The 17,967-nt window shown below is 46.0% G+C and overlaps 1 protein-coding gene across 1 annotated transcript in view; it reads left to right on the top strand.

Annotated features, from left to right (window-relative positions):
• PSAP (prosaposin) overlaps positions 1-17,967 on the top strand; it is a 153,435-nt gene that overhangs the window by 63,088 nt on the left and 72,380 nt on the right. Inside the window, exon 8 of the mRNA XM_085603468.1 lies at positions 4,538-4,669. Within this exon, the coding sequence (XP_085459594.1) occupies positions 4,538-4,669 (132 nt within the window). The remainder of the gene's footprint in view (positions 1-4,537; positions 4,670-17,967) is intronic.

Below are 17,967 nucleotides of genomic sequence, written 5' to 3'. Positions count from 1 at the left end.
TGAGTTCAGGAGTAACTGGTCGGTCAAGAGAAACTTGTCGCCGCTCTAATCCCAGTCCCCACCCACATTGTGTTGGTGGATATGTCTGAGAGAAGAATAGCTTGTCTGTTGAACAGGGACTGATCTCAAGCTATTATAGAATAAGTTGTGTTGTAAGGCAAATGGATAACAAATGTTAAACATTAAAATCAATTTTGCAGACTGAAGGCACATTATCAGGGTACATGTGTATATACAAAGGTCGGGAATAGATTAGATTTTATCTGAAGTGTTTGTTTAAACCTTTTGTTAACCAGCATTTTCAATGCCATCGGTTTCACCTTTGGGACCTTCTATGCATTTAGCTATGCAGCACATTAGCCTGGGTGCTGAAACAACCACTGTTCTTTAACATGGTACGATCCGGGAAATTGGGCCACTTTAAGAAGTGCCCTATTGTGATCCCAATACGACCCTGTTAGCCCACTCAAACTGTGGCGAGTGAATGCACTTATTCAGAAATGTCTTCATATCGTGCAGGACATAAATTCAAATCCCAATAAGACAGCTCAATGAGGAATGCATATGGGGAATGCATAAGACATACTGACTACACATTCTAGGCACTAGAATAGACCTGTAGGTTAAAGCACTTACTACAGAGATCTGTGTTAATTGTTTCTCACTTATCTTTTCTAGTATGATCGCTCTAACCCTGCAATTCACGGATAAAAGTGGAACATTCTTTGACCAGCGATTAAAACGTGTTTGAATGTAAACAATGGTTATCGAAGATATCAACTGTTTCTCAACTAAGTGTGTAGTTAGATCAATTATTTAATTTGCAGTTACTTATAGGAGAAAATACAACAAAATATTTACACAGTACTGCTTAGTCAGGCTTCTGGCTGGTGTTTGCTGTATGATTTAACATAGCACATTTTGTCAGGGCCCAGCTCGTTCACGGTCTCTAAGATCCGAACGTCGGCTGTCTGTTAATTTTTAGCCACGTCCACCTCTACTCTAAATGAAGATAAAATAAATATGGCATTTCTGAATCAGTCATGCAGAGAATCTCAAGATTTTCGAACCACGCAGTGTTTTAGGAAGAATCCTCATACGCGATTTCTAGATCATGTCAATTTTTGTCCATTATCAATGGCGTTATAAGATTCCTTTCTGACCAACTATGACAACGGGAAAAATTAACTATTCGTTATAGATGCAACTCTCCTCCTACACTGCCCTGTGACTGCCAACCCTTCAGAACTGACATTAACTTATTGGCTGATTCAAGTCCATATCTTAAAATAAAGTAATATTATTGGCTTAAGAGCCTCAGCATCCTGATCCTTGTGCCTTGCCTGTGACCTAGACTATATATTTTCCCTAGAGTTGGCTCTTTAGGGCCTGTCCTGATGAACTTCCCGAACCTCTCACACTAAAACTTTCCAAGATGCCGGCACGTTCAACTTCACACCCAAAACAGCCCCCTATCACTTGCCTAGTTTCACATGGGTCTCCCTTAATTCAATGTGCTGCCAACATATGGGATGTGACATGCTCGTAAAAACTCTACAGAAGTGTCCTTTCCTTTAAAAAACTTGTACAAGGGTCCCAACCCCCAGAGCTCCACTTTTTTTTATTTTTTTTTATTAAAGCTCTCCCACTGGGTTTGGGGTCGTGGTACAGCATCTGCACGGCCTGGTAGACCAACTGCAGGTTTTATTTGGCCTCCATGGCAGCGGTTCGGGCATACACCGGGTAAGACTGCTCTTCACACGCGGCTTCTTCTTAGGCCGGCACCTCCTCCCATACCCCGCTTTGCCGTCCGTTGAAGGCTCGCGCTGTTGCTATCCCCAGGCGCAAGGATCTCTCCACTAATGAAATTAGCAACCTAGTAAAAGCCCTATTCTGCATCACAGTGAACCCACTGGCCGGGTTTCTAGGTTTCTGGCCACTGCTAGGGGGGTCTCTCCATCATCCAGTGCCACGTAGTCCTTCTGCGTCCGTGTTTCACTTTAAATTACAGGGGTCAGAACAATCCCACAACTAGATGACTGAGTAACTCCAGCTGGGCAGCATACACAAACACACTTATAATCAAGCTGCCTAAGCCTGCCCCACACCAACAACCTCGGAGTAACCGTTGTCATAAGTGAATACTTCAGAGTGAACATGTGCTGCTAGCTGCCCCCTCAACTCCCTGTACTTGGTACTAGTCACGGTTACTTACTCTTTGATCATTTCTACTGGCTGTCTGCTGGAAAGTGGCAGAAAAAAAGGCTCCAATTCTGCAGTAACTGCCCAGGACAGTTAGAATTAAACGTGTAATACTTTTTATGAATGCCTTTAAATACAATCAAAAACAAATCTCCAGCTTTCAGAAAGCTCATCTCCTACTCCCAAAAATACTTAAACTGGAATACAATTTACCTTTTCTCTAGAACTTGCAGAGTAGCTACACCTCAGATGAGTGTTTAGTGCAACATTCCCACCACCCTCACAATGGTCAACGACCAAACACCCTATTCCCCAGTCACATCTTTGCAGTTTCTTGACCTCTACCTCTTTGGTAACTCTTGGTCATCTGCCTCGCTGCTCCCCGGAGTACCACACAACTTTACGGTTTTAAAGCATCCCCTCGTTCTTCAGTCACTCATGTCCACGCAGCTTTGAAAACTTCTCACCACTACATAACCAGGACTCACACTTCGCCACAAACTCAGCAGCTGGACAAAAACTGTAGATGTGTATGATATAACTCCACCTCTGACATGGGTGAGTCACAGCCGACCCTTTACTTGCAGCCAGTGCTTTAAAATGGGCCAGTACTGTCTGGTACGGAGGACCAGCACTTTTTTTTTATTTTGTGTAGCTGCACTTCTCGAGACTCATTACTTTTAATCTGAGAGAACCGGCACTTCTCAAACTAGCATGTACTCTGGTATAGAGTACCTGCACTTCTATTTTTCTGTTTGAAGTACTGCGGCAAACTCAACCTAGCCCCTCCTTACAGCCCTTAACATAGTCCCCACTTACAGGACTCTCACTCAGCATACCAAAAACCATGGATAAACTTCCACTGCTAACCCCCCAGATCCTTTTACCTCTTGCCGATGGAGCCCCTACTTGCGGTGCTGGACCCAGGCTCAGTTCCCTTGCGGGCAGTGGCGGAGTTGGTGGCAGCGGCGGGGTCCATGTTCTGGGAAGCCATGATTAGATCAGAACTCACTAGAGCAGAGCAAATTTGGGTGAGCTGATCGGTTTGTCTCGGACGCCTACTCCTCCTTGGGTATCTCCTCCTCCGATTCCGACCTCTCTCCTAGTCCCATGCAGCAGGCAATTCACTTCCCCTCCTTGCCCTATAGACAGGAAGTACGGGTAGGAGTGCGGGTCAGACGCCGCTAGGAAACCGACAAGTGACAGGAAGTTAAACTGGTAGCCATCTTTGAACACCTTATAAGACCATATTAAGGTGAGGAAAAAGTTCATCTTTTGTTTAAACTATGTTTTTCCATCAATGCCCAGCGATGTTCTATCATACTACTAGAGCGTTCCTTGCACACTTTTCCTACCGGAAATAAAGTTGAAGTATTCCTGATTCAGAGGTCTAGCAACAACTGGTTAATTGTTTTCCATCAATGCCTAGCGATGTTCTATCAGACTATTGGAGTGTTCATTTATTTCTGGTTGAAAAATTGCACAAGGAAGTGATTTCCTGCAATGTGTGCGGGTGACTAGCACGAGGGTGGGGGGGGTGGAGGGGCCGGCGAAGACATTGGACTGGGGGGAGGGGGGGATAAAACTAGTCTGTATAGTGAAGGGGCCAGTAGCCATGGAAGGACACAAATGACGACATGCTCGTCATAAGGCAGGACTAACTAGGCTAGAACCAATGGGAAGGCATCATTTAGGACCGAAGCCTATCAAAAAGATGGGCGGAGCTCCCATGAAGCTTCCCTGCTATAGTGTATACTGCATGCCTCGCAAAGCGAGCAGCGCTTGCCCTGTAACGCTAGGCGAGACCTAAAGATCCCCGCTAAACGACAAACCCCCAAAAAAAGCTTTCATACCAGTAAAGGGGCCAATAGCCATAGGCTTCCCAACCAGGGAAAAGGAGGGACATAAAACGCACTTACCCAATAGCATGTAGGACATTTTGAAAGACCCACTCAAACAAATGGGGAAAACGGAGGCTTAGTTTCAGCCTCTGGAGTACAATTGTAACAGACCTGATGAGATGGAAGCAGAGTTATCGGTGTAGTGAGTTCCGGATGCAAGCAAATTCTTGAATGCATAGATTTCACAAAGTGCTGTTGCACCTTGTGTGGAGCTATTCATCAATCTACCATCCATGATCCATTGTGGCCAAAAAGACTGGAAAGAGTTCATTCTGCAGCTGTCTTATGGTATGATTAGGCAACCATTCAAAATTACCCTTAAAGACTTTGCTGCATATAGAAGTGTCTGATATTATTTAGTGGTGTTTCATCGAAAGTATCCGCTATTGTAATACCAGCTTTTTGTCTGGTTAACAAGCCTTCTGTTTCCACAGAAACCATCTGCTGTATGCTGCATGGCTGGGCTTTGTCAGGAAACCAAATCTGTTCCACTCCAGTCTCTTGTTCCTGCTAAAGTGATTCCTGCTAAAGTGATTCCTGCATTGAAGCTGGTTAAAGCGATTAAGGTAATCAGACCATATTTGTTTTGATTTAATGTTTAATCAAAATCTCTTTTCAAAATAAGATTTAGCACTTAAAATGTTGCTTTTCATTGGCTTTGTAGTTAAAATTCCAAGATATCCAGTTTTTCAGAAAAGAGGCTTTTAGTACCTTTTTTTACACCTACTATTGCTTGACATACTTTCAAGCAATCTTAAATACAACCCTGGTTAAGCATGCACAGTACATTGGTTACTGTTTGGGACAAATGTTGGATGCTACACACTTGTTTTGTTAAGTGACTATACTGATCTACATGACCATGATATTTGGACACATTCAGAGCAAAATGTTAAACCGAATTATCGACAGCTAAAACTTTATTTTATCAGTAACCGTTTTTTCGGACTTCCCTGTTCTTGATCACCCAAGTGTACATTTTCTTAACTGCTTTCTCCCTTGCCCCCCCCCCCCTTCCGATCAGCCAGATGCTGTTTATACATTTCTTATTTCAGGTGATTGGTTTAGCACTCTGGGCCTCTGTAGGCTCAGGGGCTCTTGTATGTGAGACTTTGTACTTCATTAATATAAATCACACAATGGAGCACATTACATGCAGCACCAAATCCCTGCTTTCAACACATCACAGGTGCACCATAGCTGAAACTTTACTAATGGTTTTCAGTATTGTCTGCTGGCTGAGGCCACAGCACAGGCCTTTGTACAGTATTAAGATGGCATAAAATCATTCCCATGTAAATGTGCTTTCTTTACTGTAAATGTAATCCTGTATCCAATAAGCCACTAGTTCCTTGTGTGTCTTTTTTTTTTTTTTTTTTTAAACCTTTATTGACGTTTCAATCATTTACACGTATGGGCCTACAACCCCCCGGGGCCGGCCGCCAAGCAATCAGAACAATAAAGGCAAATGTAAACACAGGCGGCACCTCGGAGAGCAAAGTCTACCATACAATATAGTCCGGCCAATGAGCCGCACAAGTAGGACACCAGAAGAGAAAGGGTTTTTCATTTTATAATAAAACAAAACAGTAGGATCAGGTGCCGAACAATTTCCCAACAGCGATAAGGGGCAAGGATAAGAGACGTAAGCAGCAAGCAGCAATACATTGAATCAATGGCGCAGACACGGGAAAGTACGGATGGGGAGAAATATCAAAGATAGTTGCGCCTACAGGTCCCCGTACCTAAAGCCCAGCGAACCCCCCGGAAACTGTGGCACACATTAAGAGCAAACGATTCACAATAAGAGGTGTACCGCGCTGATCCCAGAAAAACAAGCAAAAAGAAACAGAGAAGAAAAGGGAGGCCATGGAAAAAGAGATAGACTAAAGAGTCCCCTCCCCCATCCCCCCACCCTGCACCTCTGCGAATGAGTATGGCCCCACCCCCCAGCAGTGTGCCTGTCGCCCTGGAACTAGACCCGAAATATAGAAGAGACAGGGAAAAAAGGAGTAAGAAAGAGCCCCCCCAGACGGGGGGGCGGAGGGAATGTAATAAACTGGAGGAGGGCCTTCAAAACATACCCCCGGCTTCTCCCTCCCGCACGGTGAAGTCTCCCCACAGCAAACGATTAGCAACACCAAGTTGATCATATCAAAAAAAAGGGGGGGAAGAGTGGGGAGCATTATGCACCAACTATGCGAATAACCATGAGAGCACGCAACCATGAGTCCGCCTGTCTACTAGGTGACCACTCCCGAAGGATCGGCCTCAGCCTTGACCGCTCTTTGCGATTCTGCCCATGCCTGCCCCTCGACCCAGCACCATGTCCGATGTCCCAAGGTACAGGAGTGTCCAAAAACAATCGGGAAGCGACGCACACAGGTGGGGTGGAAGTCTCTGAGCATCAGCACGGACCGCTTCATGGGGGGGCGTCTTTTCCAGTGCTGCCCCAGGATCTGCACTGCACACAAGGTCCAGACAGGCTGAAGCAGTCAAATGAGACACACGTTGCTGGAATCGTCCCTGGGCCGCCGGAGACCGCGCACGGGACAAGGCCACCATCTTCCGCTCAGGTCCAATACCTCCGGAGCAGATCAAGTCCACAGTTAGCCGACCACACGGTAGCATACTGTCCGGAGTGTCCGGCTGTACACTAATCGCGGGGGGGGCCGCAACATCTTCCGCCTGTGTGCAGTGTGGAAAGTCACTGTGTACTTGTGGACCAGCCTGCCGCCACTGTCCCAACGCTGATACCACACCATCTAGCTTCCTCCCCAGGACCCCGGCGCCATGAGCCAAGGAGTAATGAAGGGTACCAAGGGCCTCCAGGAGGTCGCCGTACCCCAGAGCAGCTCTCTCCGATCGCTCTGCCACACTCCCGACCGTCACACACCCCCAGTCCCGCTGCGTCCCAGCGGACAGGATGGTAGGCTGCATAGTGACAAAATGGCCGCTGGGAAGGCCCGACTCGTATTGGGGCCAGGACCCCGGGACCAACGCCTCAAGGTCCACGTCGCTGAAGACAGGGATCCCGGGGCAGGCACAGATTCAGCCGTTGCGCGGTCACGGGCAATAGTCGTCTCCGCCACGGACCAGCTCCCGCGAAAAGCCGGGAGCAGCCCGCAAGGATCAGGGCGAGCCAGGGACGGCGTCCGGGCAGCTCACCGTCAAAGGCAGGGGCAAACACCACAGAATCCGAGAATTGCACACCTGGGCATGTCCTCGGTCCGCAGCGCTCAGCAGGGGGGAGCGACCACAGCAAAATGCAGGCCGAGGGGAGCACCACTCCGGCGGACCGACTCCACCCAGTCACCACAGGCCGCTGTTGTTAAACTGCCGCCCGGCCAAGGCGTCCACTCGAGGTCCCGGCTTCGGGACCGCACGGGCCGCAAAGTTCAACCGCTGATTTCTCCGGCGGTACGGCAGTCAGAAACCTCAGGGTCACACGATCGGTTGCCACTTTCGTTTACGAACACGATCTCGTAGCGCAGAATAAGGATCTCATGCAGGATATCCGTGCGGGATGCGGAGGTTCACGGAGCCGGGAATCTACGCTGCCGTCCCGGTCGCCATCTTGGCTCCTCCTTTGTGTGTCCTTTTTTGAAGGTACTGATCAGTCCCCCCCCCTTACTACCAACTAAAGGGGCATCCAGTGGAGACTGGGCAGCAGTCTTCAGAAGACCAGAGGGCACATCATTGAACTGTGAAATAGACTAGTGTGCCCCCTCCCGAGCACTGGTGACCAACACCCACTCAGCTGCTCAATCCCAAGCTTCACTTGGAAGCACCTACAGAACTCCCATCTCCTGAAGTTTGATAGGCAAAATTTGTACATCAACGGTTCTATGTCCCCCACTTCCCCATTCCTCAACACTATTTAGTGTTCCTGTAGTCATCAACAGAGGGTTTAGCTGAATCAGGTTAAATAACCTTCTTGGCTGCTTGGGTTTTGAAAATGGTGGATGTGAAGTTACCATGAAGACGTTGCTCTGTCCATCACTTGTAGCGGTTTTATCTTTATTAAACTGCAGTGGGAAACTCTACGCCAAAATCTTGGCGACCCGACTGGCCAAGCTCATCTCCTTGTTTAGTTTTAAAAAAACATGGGTTTATACCCACTGGGGGTACAGTTAATCATATTAATAGGGTTGTAACCCTGCTTGAAATGGCAAATGTTCAAGGCAGCTTGTTTAGTTTGGTTTTATTTGCCGAAAGGCTTTTGACTGGGTTGCCTGGGGACTTTCTGTGGTTGGTTTTAAAACCGCTAGGGTTTGTCCCCAGCTTTGTTAAATCTATTCAGGTTTTGTACCTTTCTCCCACTGCTTGAGAATGGGCCTAGAATCTGAACCAATATGTATTACTAGAGGTATGAGATGGGGATGTCCCTGCTCCCCACTGTTTGCCTTATCTCAATCCTTTTTTAAATATGTTGGAGCGGAGCTCTATGATCAAACCTATTTCCAGAGGAGCAATTTGGAGTCTTGACTTACGTGGAGGACATTGCGGTCTTAACATCTGACCCTGCAGTAGCTATGCCTGAAATTGAGCAACTTTCACACAAGTTTGTTTCCGTATCCAGCTACAAACTCTGGGTTTTTGGAAACACTGATCATTTGTTTGTCCCAAACCAGTAATCACGATCCTAGAATAATCGGAGGTGACATATTTGGGGATTAGGATTAGAACTTGTCTAAGAGAATTAGTTAAGGTTAACTGGGGTGCCATGCTTGTCAGTGTGAAACTGCAGAGGTGGGAATGTTTACATCTTTTGCTGGTTGGAAGATGTAACTTTTTTAATTTTTTTTTTTAATTTATTGAGCAGAGCAAGAGGTTGATAAAACGAGACATTGCAGAGTACAATTAGCGTTCGTTACATAGATAATATGGCTTAAAAGTGTAAAGTGCAATGAAAGAGAAACACTTGTGGAAAGTACAATGTACCTAGTATATAACAGCAGGAGTACATATACGGGGAAAACCACTAAAGTGCGAGTGCTAAGCATAAGTAATAGCAGTAGTATTGTGATAAATTATTCTTTTTTTCTCTATTTTTTTTTTTCTTCGTTGACAACTAATGGTCAATATAGAAGCATACATTTAGAAATATCGCCACTTCAGTGGTATAAAATCTATAAAGTGCTGAATACGTTCCCGAAGGAGACCCATCAAAATTGTAAATCACTTCAGGATGAGAGTGCAATATGCCAAGTGCAAAATAAAGTACTTTAAACCATTAAAGTGCAAGACAAGGCGGATTACAAGTGAATTGTAGTCAAAAGAATTCAACATCATGGTAACCACAATAAAAAGCTAATTTAAGCGAGTTCACCACTACCAATGCTTTTAAAAACAGTTGCCGAACAAAGTGCCAATGCATTATTGGGAAGAAAAAAAAAGGGGGGGGGGGGAAATAGAGTTTCAACGAGCGGATCGGAAATGGAGAGGACCGCTAGATACATCACTTCCAAAATTGGATTTTACTATTAAGTCTTCTCCAATTTTTCAAAAAACTTCCAATTTCGCTCATATTTTTTTATGGCTCCAACCCTCCTAGCATAGGCCTCCTCGAATTTTTTAACCCTTTTCATTTTATTAATCCATTTCAAATGGGAGGGGGCTTCATTTGATCTCCAATTTTGCAAGATTAAAGAACGGGCTACCGCACAGGCAATAAAAACTCTTTCTGGGTTAGATAATTGTAAGTCTCCCTTGCAGTAGCCAAATAATAGTCTCAGCTGCAATCGGAACGGTACTCCCGATTGCACGCTCGATGTCCAAAAAGATGGCTTCCCAAAAAGGCCTCAGACCGGGGCACACAAAATGTATGATGCCATCCGCCTTCCCCAAGTTTAGCGCATCAAACACCTATCTTCGATATCGGGAAACCTTTTGCTCAAGGTAGAGGGTGTCAAATAGGCCAGCCACCTGGAAAGAAAGGCCATCCTCTTGTAATTGGCGGCACGGCGTGCTCTGCCACCAGAGTGGCTGACCCACTCCCACTCTCTCTCGGATAAACTGCAGTCAGTCCCCCGAAGTATTTTTTCCAGATGTTTCTGGATTATGGGAGGATGCAGTTGTTTATGAATCAGCTTATACCAGTTGCCTATCCCTCGTAGTTTAGCTCCATAAAGGGCAGTTGACAGCTGGTTGGGAGATTCATTTATACCTCCATAACTTCTCAACCAGGAGACTAAGCGGAGGTATTCAAAATAAGCCGGTTTCTGACGAGCCCCTAACCTGGCCAATATTTCCTGCCAGGAAATTGGTCTATTCTGTATTATAAAATGTCTCAATTGGGTTAAACCCAATCTATTGGTAGTTGTAAGATGTTCAGTTTAACTCGGGGGGGGGGGGGGGGGGGTTGGGGGCGTCTTTCTTCTCCCATATAAATTGCCTAAAAAGCGTATATTGCCCTAAAAAATACCTGATTAATTTTAATGGGGAGGTTCGAGAATAAAAAAAATCAAAAGGGGAAGTATCGACAAATTAATCAGAGATACTCGCCCAACTATCGATAATGGAAGACGTGACCATTGATCCAGTAATTTAGTTATTTTTATCTTCATTCTTAAATAATTTAGATCATAAAGTTGGGAAAACTGTGAGGAGACATAGATCCCGAGATATCTTATGGGATTAGTCCTGGCTGCCTGTGGTTTTAAAGAGTTGGGGAATATATCGATATCCTTGTTCAAGGCAAGAACTTCAGTTTTGTTTGCATTGATTTTATAGCCACCTATTTTTTCAAACTGAGAGAATTCACCCAAGACCACCTCGAAATTTATCCTATTAGGGGCCAGATATAAAATATCATCGGCAAATAACTTAAGTTTGGGCATATCTGAAATTGGGGGATGGATAGCAGCATTGCTCTTGTCCCCGCTTAATTCGTATCATTCCTGCGCAGGTAGCATTTATTACAAGTTTAGCTGTGGCATCCTGATAGATATTGTTTAACATTTCTACCACATTAAGGGGGAAACCAAATTGAACTAGAGTAAAAAATAAAGTTTTCCAATTTACAAGGTCGAAGGCCTTTTCCGCATCGACCATTATTATACTTGCGGGGATATGGTTTATATTAAAATACTCCAATGCGTGTATTAAAAATTGGGTATTAGCAGCCATTGATCTACCCGCAATAAAACCCGTTTGGTCTCTATGTATGACCTCCTGAGCGGCTGGTAATAAGCGATCGGCCCAGACTTTCATTCATAATTTATATTCGGAATTTAAAAGACTTATAGGCCGATATGAGTTTGTCATCAGGATTTTTATCTTTTTTAACGAATGAGATTATGATGGCTTCTTTGAATTCACACGGGACCTGGCCTCCTTCTTGTGAGAAAGTGGCTCTGTATATACTGTTCCCTAATAGGTACAGGGTGTACAGAGTCCACAGTCCCCCAGAGGCTGATGGAGGTCAAAGTTAGGTATGACCTTACTCTCAAAAGTGGTAGCTTGGTCGAGCAGTAAGGCAGTACCAGAGGACAGTGTAAAGCATTTATTGTACACACTCAGTCAGCAAATGGTTTCACACACTCAATAACTGAACTCTAGGCCAATGATTTGTATATATAAAATATATGCTTTTATTTTTAGAACCACAAAGGGGGTAAAAATATACTTTCTCAGAATGAGAGGTTGAATATAAATACTTTTGTTTCAAGCAATAAATTTGTGTAAACAGTTACAGTTGGTTGCAATAAACAATCCTATTTCCTAAACATAACAATGCATTGAGCTCAATGGTAAATTTAGGTTATTTGTAATAAATTACTTTTCAGATTACTTTTGGAATTCCAGGTCTGGATCCTAGAACCAGCCTGGGGTCAGTATTCAGAATCAAGTGATGAAAGTCGACTTAATAACTGTAAGGATTTTTAAATAATATTTAGCTATTTCAAAAGTTAGCACTTAGAAAATATTTCACAGAAAACATTCAATGGATCTCTATGGCAAGAATTTCAAATTGCAGGTAGAGTACTTTATCGTTACTTTAGTAATCCAGGACTGGGTGCCTAGACCCAGGACTGGGGTCCTTATCAAAAGCAGGTAAGTAATTTCGTTTGCAGAAATGGTACGATTTTAAAAGAATATTTCAAATTTGCAAAAGTAGACACTTAGAAGAAATTTCACAGAAAAGCAGACAATGGTTTCCTATGGGAGAAAAATGAGTTAGAAGTAAATATAGTTGTGAACACTTTTCAGAGTCAGGGCTGGGCACCAAGATCCAGCACTGGGAGCTCACCTAGGAGCAGGTGAGTAAATTCGTTTTTGTCACTTGGCTGATTTTTGGTGAATTTTTGCAGTTTTGTAAAGTTCACACTTAGAAGATTTTTTGAAGAAAAAGCCAGTCAATGTTACCCTATGAGAAAAATGAAGTTAGCGGTTTAAGGGTAAGTACTCGACTGGTAGTGTTGAAATTCCGGGCATGGACTCAGGGGTCCCCCAGTGTCAGGTAAGTACAGTTGGTTCACCCTCAGCGGTTTCAGGACGGCCGGGTGCAGAGAGAGTTGGGCCCAATGTTATCCTATGAGGGATAGGGGGGCCTTGGTTGGTGGCTGCGGTCTGGCAAGCCACGCGGCTGTGGGAGCTGGGCTCCTGGTCACTTACTCAGGGCAAGTGGGGAAGTAGGTTAGAGTAGAGAGGGCACTGCCAGGGCCACTCGGGCGGCTGGGTGCAGGGTGCTTTTGAGCCTTAGGGCGCTCAATGGAAATCAATGGGAATGTTCCGGTTTGGAAAGAGGCTGCAGGCTCGGGGACGAGGATGTTTCAGGTGCCACCACCACTTCGAGAGGTAAGTTGGGTAGTTGTAGGTTAGGTGGGTACCCCGGGATTGGTCACAGGGGGTCGCAGGGCGCCGGGTGCAGGGGTGCCTTTTGACGTCGGGAATCTTACCCTCTGGTTGATCGCGGTTGGGGTGGCACTTGGTTCTGAGGCTGCAGGCTTCTTCCGGGATGTCGAGGGGGGTCCTTGGGTGCCGGACTCGGGGTCACAGTCGCCGTGGGGTCGTCCTCAGGGTCTTTGTCCACTCCGGCACTGGCCAGGCTTGGCTGGTGCAGAGTGTGTTGGGTCCGCGGTCCCGGGCTGGTGCCAGGGATAGCAGGTAGGTTTCTTGAGTAGAGCCTCTACTCGTGGGAATCCCAGGGTCTTAGAGCTAAAGGGTAGCCAGGTCCTCCGGGGTTGGTGAGGTTGCTGGCCACGTGGGATGCCGCGCTGGTGCAGGTTCGAGAGTCGACAGGCCGGTAGGGCTGGGGCCAAAGCAGTTGGTGTCTTCTTCTCTTTTTAGCAGCTGCAGGGCAGGTCTTTGTTCTTCTTGCTCTTCTTGTCGTTTTTCTATCTGGAATCTGAGGAAGGAAGGTTCAGGGGGCCCCTAAATACTAGATTTAGGGGCGTTACAGGTAGGTGAAGGCCAGGGACCAATGGGTCCTTGTCCTGGGGTGGGTACACCCCCTATCCTGCCTCTCTCCTGTGGGAGGGGGGCAGTAGCCTAATCCTGATAGGGTAGGGCCTCCCATCTCCAAGATGGCGAGAGCCCGGAGATGTGCTTCACCTCGCCTCCCCCACCTGAGGGGTGGGGTGGGCAGGCTGGCACATCCCCTGTCCTTGTATGGGGTTTCCGGCCAAGCTTCCCGCCAGAGTGGGGGGTTGCAGTGGCCTGGGGAAACTCCAACTGGCGGCAGGCCTTTGAAGCTTCCCTTTGCTCATCCTGGGGGAGGAGATTTCTCACCTCACCCAGGATGTGCATTGTTGCAGGCCCGGGAGAGCAGGGGCTCTCCCACCCAGGGGTCCAGCAACGTGTCTGCTGTGTGGCAGCCTGGGCAGCCTCAGAGCAGACGTGGATTGCAAGTTAGCTGTAAGGGGGCATCTTCTAAGATGCCCTCTGGGGTGCTTAGTACATTAAATCCTACACTGGCATCAGTGTGGGTTCAATGTGCTGAGAAGTTTGATACCAAACTTCCCAGGCTTCAGTGTTGCCAATATGGTGCTGTGGAGCTCGTGTTTGACAAGCTCTCAGCACCATGTATTCTTAAGTGACAGCACTGCACTTACAGTGCCCAGGAATGGACCCGGGTACTGTAGGGGCACAGGGCTCCTGCTCCTGTGCCCACACCATAGGCGTAATGCACCCAGCTAGAGGGGTGGCTGACATATGCCTTGGCAGTGTAGGTGATGGGCATGGTACACAGTGATGTGTGCCATGTCGACTCTTTGTTTTGTCCTGCACCCAGACACTCAGCCTGCAAGGGCAGTGTGTGTGTGTGTAAGGGTACAGGGCCTCTGAGGGTGGCACAATGAGTGCTGCAGCCCTTAGAGGCCTTCCCTGGTCACAAGGCCCTGGGTACCTAGGGTACCATTTACTAGGGGCTGACATGTGGCTAGGGTTTGTCAATTTGGAGTTTGTGTGGTTTAAGGAAGGAACATAGGCCCTGGGCACCTGATTGGCAGGAACCCAGGGTACGCTCAATCGAAGTACATTCAGCAATTTAGCAAAAAGTGGGGGCATACCATGCAAGAAAGATGGCACTTTCTCACACTTCTCTTATAAAGTTAAACAGGTTTCTCAGGGGAGCAAGTAGTTGCTCTGCAAACACTTTGAAAAACTCAATCGGAAAGCCATCTTACCCACAAGCTTTTGATCCTGGGGTTGATTTAATGGCTGCCAAAATTTCGCCTTCCTCCACTTGGCTTTCCAACTTGAGAACCCGCTCTGGGGATAACTGGGGGAGATCTAGAGTTGAGAAATACTCTTCAATTGAGTTATTCTGAGTTTTATATTCGGTAGAATAAAGCCGGATATAATGATCCTGAAAAAGTTGGGCAATTCTAGAGCTATCGACTGTTTCCAAACCGGTAGAGGGATCTGATATTTTTGTTATTGAGGCTGATTCCTGTTTCTTTCTTGTAGAGTTTGCCAGGAATCTGCCGATCAACTGACTCTCCTCGTAGACCCTCTGTTGGAACAGTTGGGAGTTACAAACCTCTTCGATGGTAAAGTCTTTCAATGCCATTTTGGCTTGGAGATATTCGTTGGGAAGAGACTGTAGTTGAAGGGCGTACTCCCGCTCAAGGTCTAACTGTAGTTGAGCTATCTTGTTCCTTCGGTCCTTGGATTGGGCAATAGTATAAGCAATTCTTAGGCCCCGGGCTGTCGATTTTAAAACCGCCCCAAACAGAGAAGGGAGAAGCAGTGTTATGGTTGATCCTGAAGTATTCCCCAATCCAGATCCTGAAATCTTTTACCCATTCCTCATTCTGCAAAAGAAAGCGGTCCAGCTGCCACCTGGATCTCTCCCTATTTACTTCATTGATTTAAATTTCCAGATTGATATAGGCATGGTCAGAGAAAGGGTTGCATCCTATGCCCAATTCAAGGGTCTGAAGAGACCTAGAGCTAAGGAAGAAATCTAATCTAGATGCCGTGTGAAATCGGTGAGAATAAAAAGTAAAAAATTATTTCTCTGGATTCCTATCCCTCCAGCTGTCCACCAATTGGAAGCTCTCTAATAGTCTCCAACTTTTTTAGTGTTAGGTTTTAATTGACCCCTCTGTTTATTTGTCGTATCTTTGCTTGGATCTAATATAAAATTAAAGTCTCCTCCGAGTATTATCTGCCCCGGAGCACCAGATAATAGATTGTAAACTTGAATCAGTGGTCCCTCATCGTCCACTATGGGGCCATAGTAATTAACCAAGTTAAGCCTCTTCCCATACAGCTTTACTGCAACCCAGATCCATCTCCCCTTCGAATCTCTTTGAACTTCTATGACCTCCCAGGGAAATTTATTTGAAAGATAGATTGCAACACCCCTTGCTGCTAAACCTGAGGATGCAAAAAAAACTTTCGAGAAAGTTCTGGGTATAAACAGTTTGGGGGAGTTGCATTTTAAATGGGTTTCTTGAAGAAACAGGATTTGGGGACGCAATGAAGCTAGCCATCTGATTAAGGCGCCATATTTTTTTTATTCAATATACCGTTTACGTTGGCAGATAGAATCTTGCATTTATTGAACTCCCTAACCATCTATGCATTTAATTATGACCAAATCTCTACCTTGTCTAGCTATAAATGTCCTAGTTGTAGCCTTACTCAAAAAACCTCTTGCTCTATTTTTTCCCTCTTTACCGTAAGTGAATACACAACGCCCACTGTCCCACCCACCCCAAAGGAAAAAAGACCCCCCCCCCCACCCTAAAATGTGGATGATCCCTACGGACCCCGCTAACCATATTTCACCCGCCCCTACAAAAACCCTAGGGTGTCTTGGCCTTACACCCTGAGTGTCCTACATCTCCCACGCCCATCCCAACCCTGCCTGTAGGTTATGTATCATGGCGGGAATTTCTGATAAATTTAAACTCCCTTAGAAATTTCCTTTAGTAGTGCCTGGGCCTCGTCCAGATCTGAGAACAAAAATAACTTGCCCTTAACAAGGACTTTTAACTTGGACTGTTGTGCGATTGAGGCTTGGGCACCATACGTTTTAAAGAGCTGTAAGAGCTTAACAAATTCTTTCCTTTTACGAGCAGCAGAGGCACTCATATCAGAGAAAATACGACACTTGGTTGTGGCATTTAAAGAGAACTGCCTCTGCTGAATTGCTCTTGTTATGATTCTTTCTTTTATTCGAAAGTCCATAAAGTTCACCAAAATTGTTCGTGGAATTGGAGAGTTCGGAAAAGGTTGTGCTGGTACACGGTGAGCCCTTGCAATTGTGAGGTCTCCTTCAAATTCCGGGAGAACAGTTTGTTTAATAAAAGATTCCACCCATTGCAGAGGCTGTGACTTTTCAATTCCCTTTGGAACTCCGACTATCCGTAGATTTGACCTCCGTGAATGATTTTCGAGTTCCTCAAGCTTGTTTTCAAGATGTCTCTTTGATTGTAACAGCTTTCATCTCTTTGGACACCGAAAAAATCTGATCCTCGAGGTGAGACTCTGGCTTCTGCTTCCTGGAGTCTAATGGAGAGACCCTGCATCACCTCTTCGATTTTCCCCAGACGTTGGTGCAGTGATGCGGTCTCAATTTTCTGGGCCCTCTTCATTTCGCGAATTTCATCTAGAATAAGATTAAGAAGGTCTTTGATGTCTAATTGCCTTGCATCGCTGTTCTCACATTTCTCCAAGCTTATGATGGAATGAAGCTGAGAAGCAGTGGGCTCAGTGGGCTCAGTAACTTTGGGGGATGTAGTCAGAGATGTGGTCTCCCCTTGAACTAATACAGGTACTGGCACTAATAGTGATACAGGAGCTTCGAATGGACTTTCAGGCCCTAAAGAGTCATGGTGTGGGGCAATTGCTGTTAGTGGGCCTCCATTTAATTTTTCAACAGCTGTTGTAGTCAACATCTCGCGGCCGTTGTGCATAATAGTGACCTGATTCGACTTTTGATCTTTTTCTTGTGCATGATTTAGCTTTAAAACTCTTCTGTGCGCTTGAGCAGGAGCCAAGTCTTCCCCCCCCCCCCTCCCTACTGTACAATGGTATTTAGGGGATAGCTCCTGTCTTGTGGGTAGGGTACCTAGTGGTTCCATTGTCTGGCCCCAGTCTGTTAAATCGCCTTTGGTTGTGGTCTGGTTGTGATCCTTATTGGTGGGCTAGAGCAGGAGACCGGAGGTGGCAAGGTTGCTTTTTTGAAAAATAGCGGAAATTGCTTGGAAAGGTTGATTTTATCATTAGGGCCATCCGTGTCTGTACCTACACTACCGGGCTCACTGCACTGCTCAACTTAGTCTACCATATGAGGTGCCTGAAGCTCCTTAGTTTTTAACAATGTTGCTGAAGTCAGCTCCTCTTCAGAGCTCTCAAAGGTGCTGTCTTGGGATGGAATGAGTGCAGGCTCATCGCCCTTTTGGAG

The sequence above is a fragment of the Triturus cristatus genome, chromosome 1_2, assembly GCF_964204655.1.
Source record: "Triturus cristatus chromosome 1_2, aTriCri1.1, whole genome shotgun sequence".
In the NCBI taxonomy this organism is placed as follows: Eukaryota; Metazoa; Chordata; class Amphibia; order Caudata; family Salamandridae; genus Triturus; species Triturus cristatus.
Note: the sequence above shows the minus strand (reverse complement) of the source record. Positions and strands in the feature narration are given on the sequence as shown.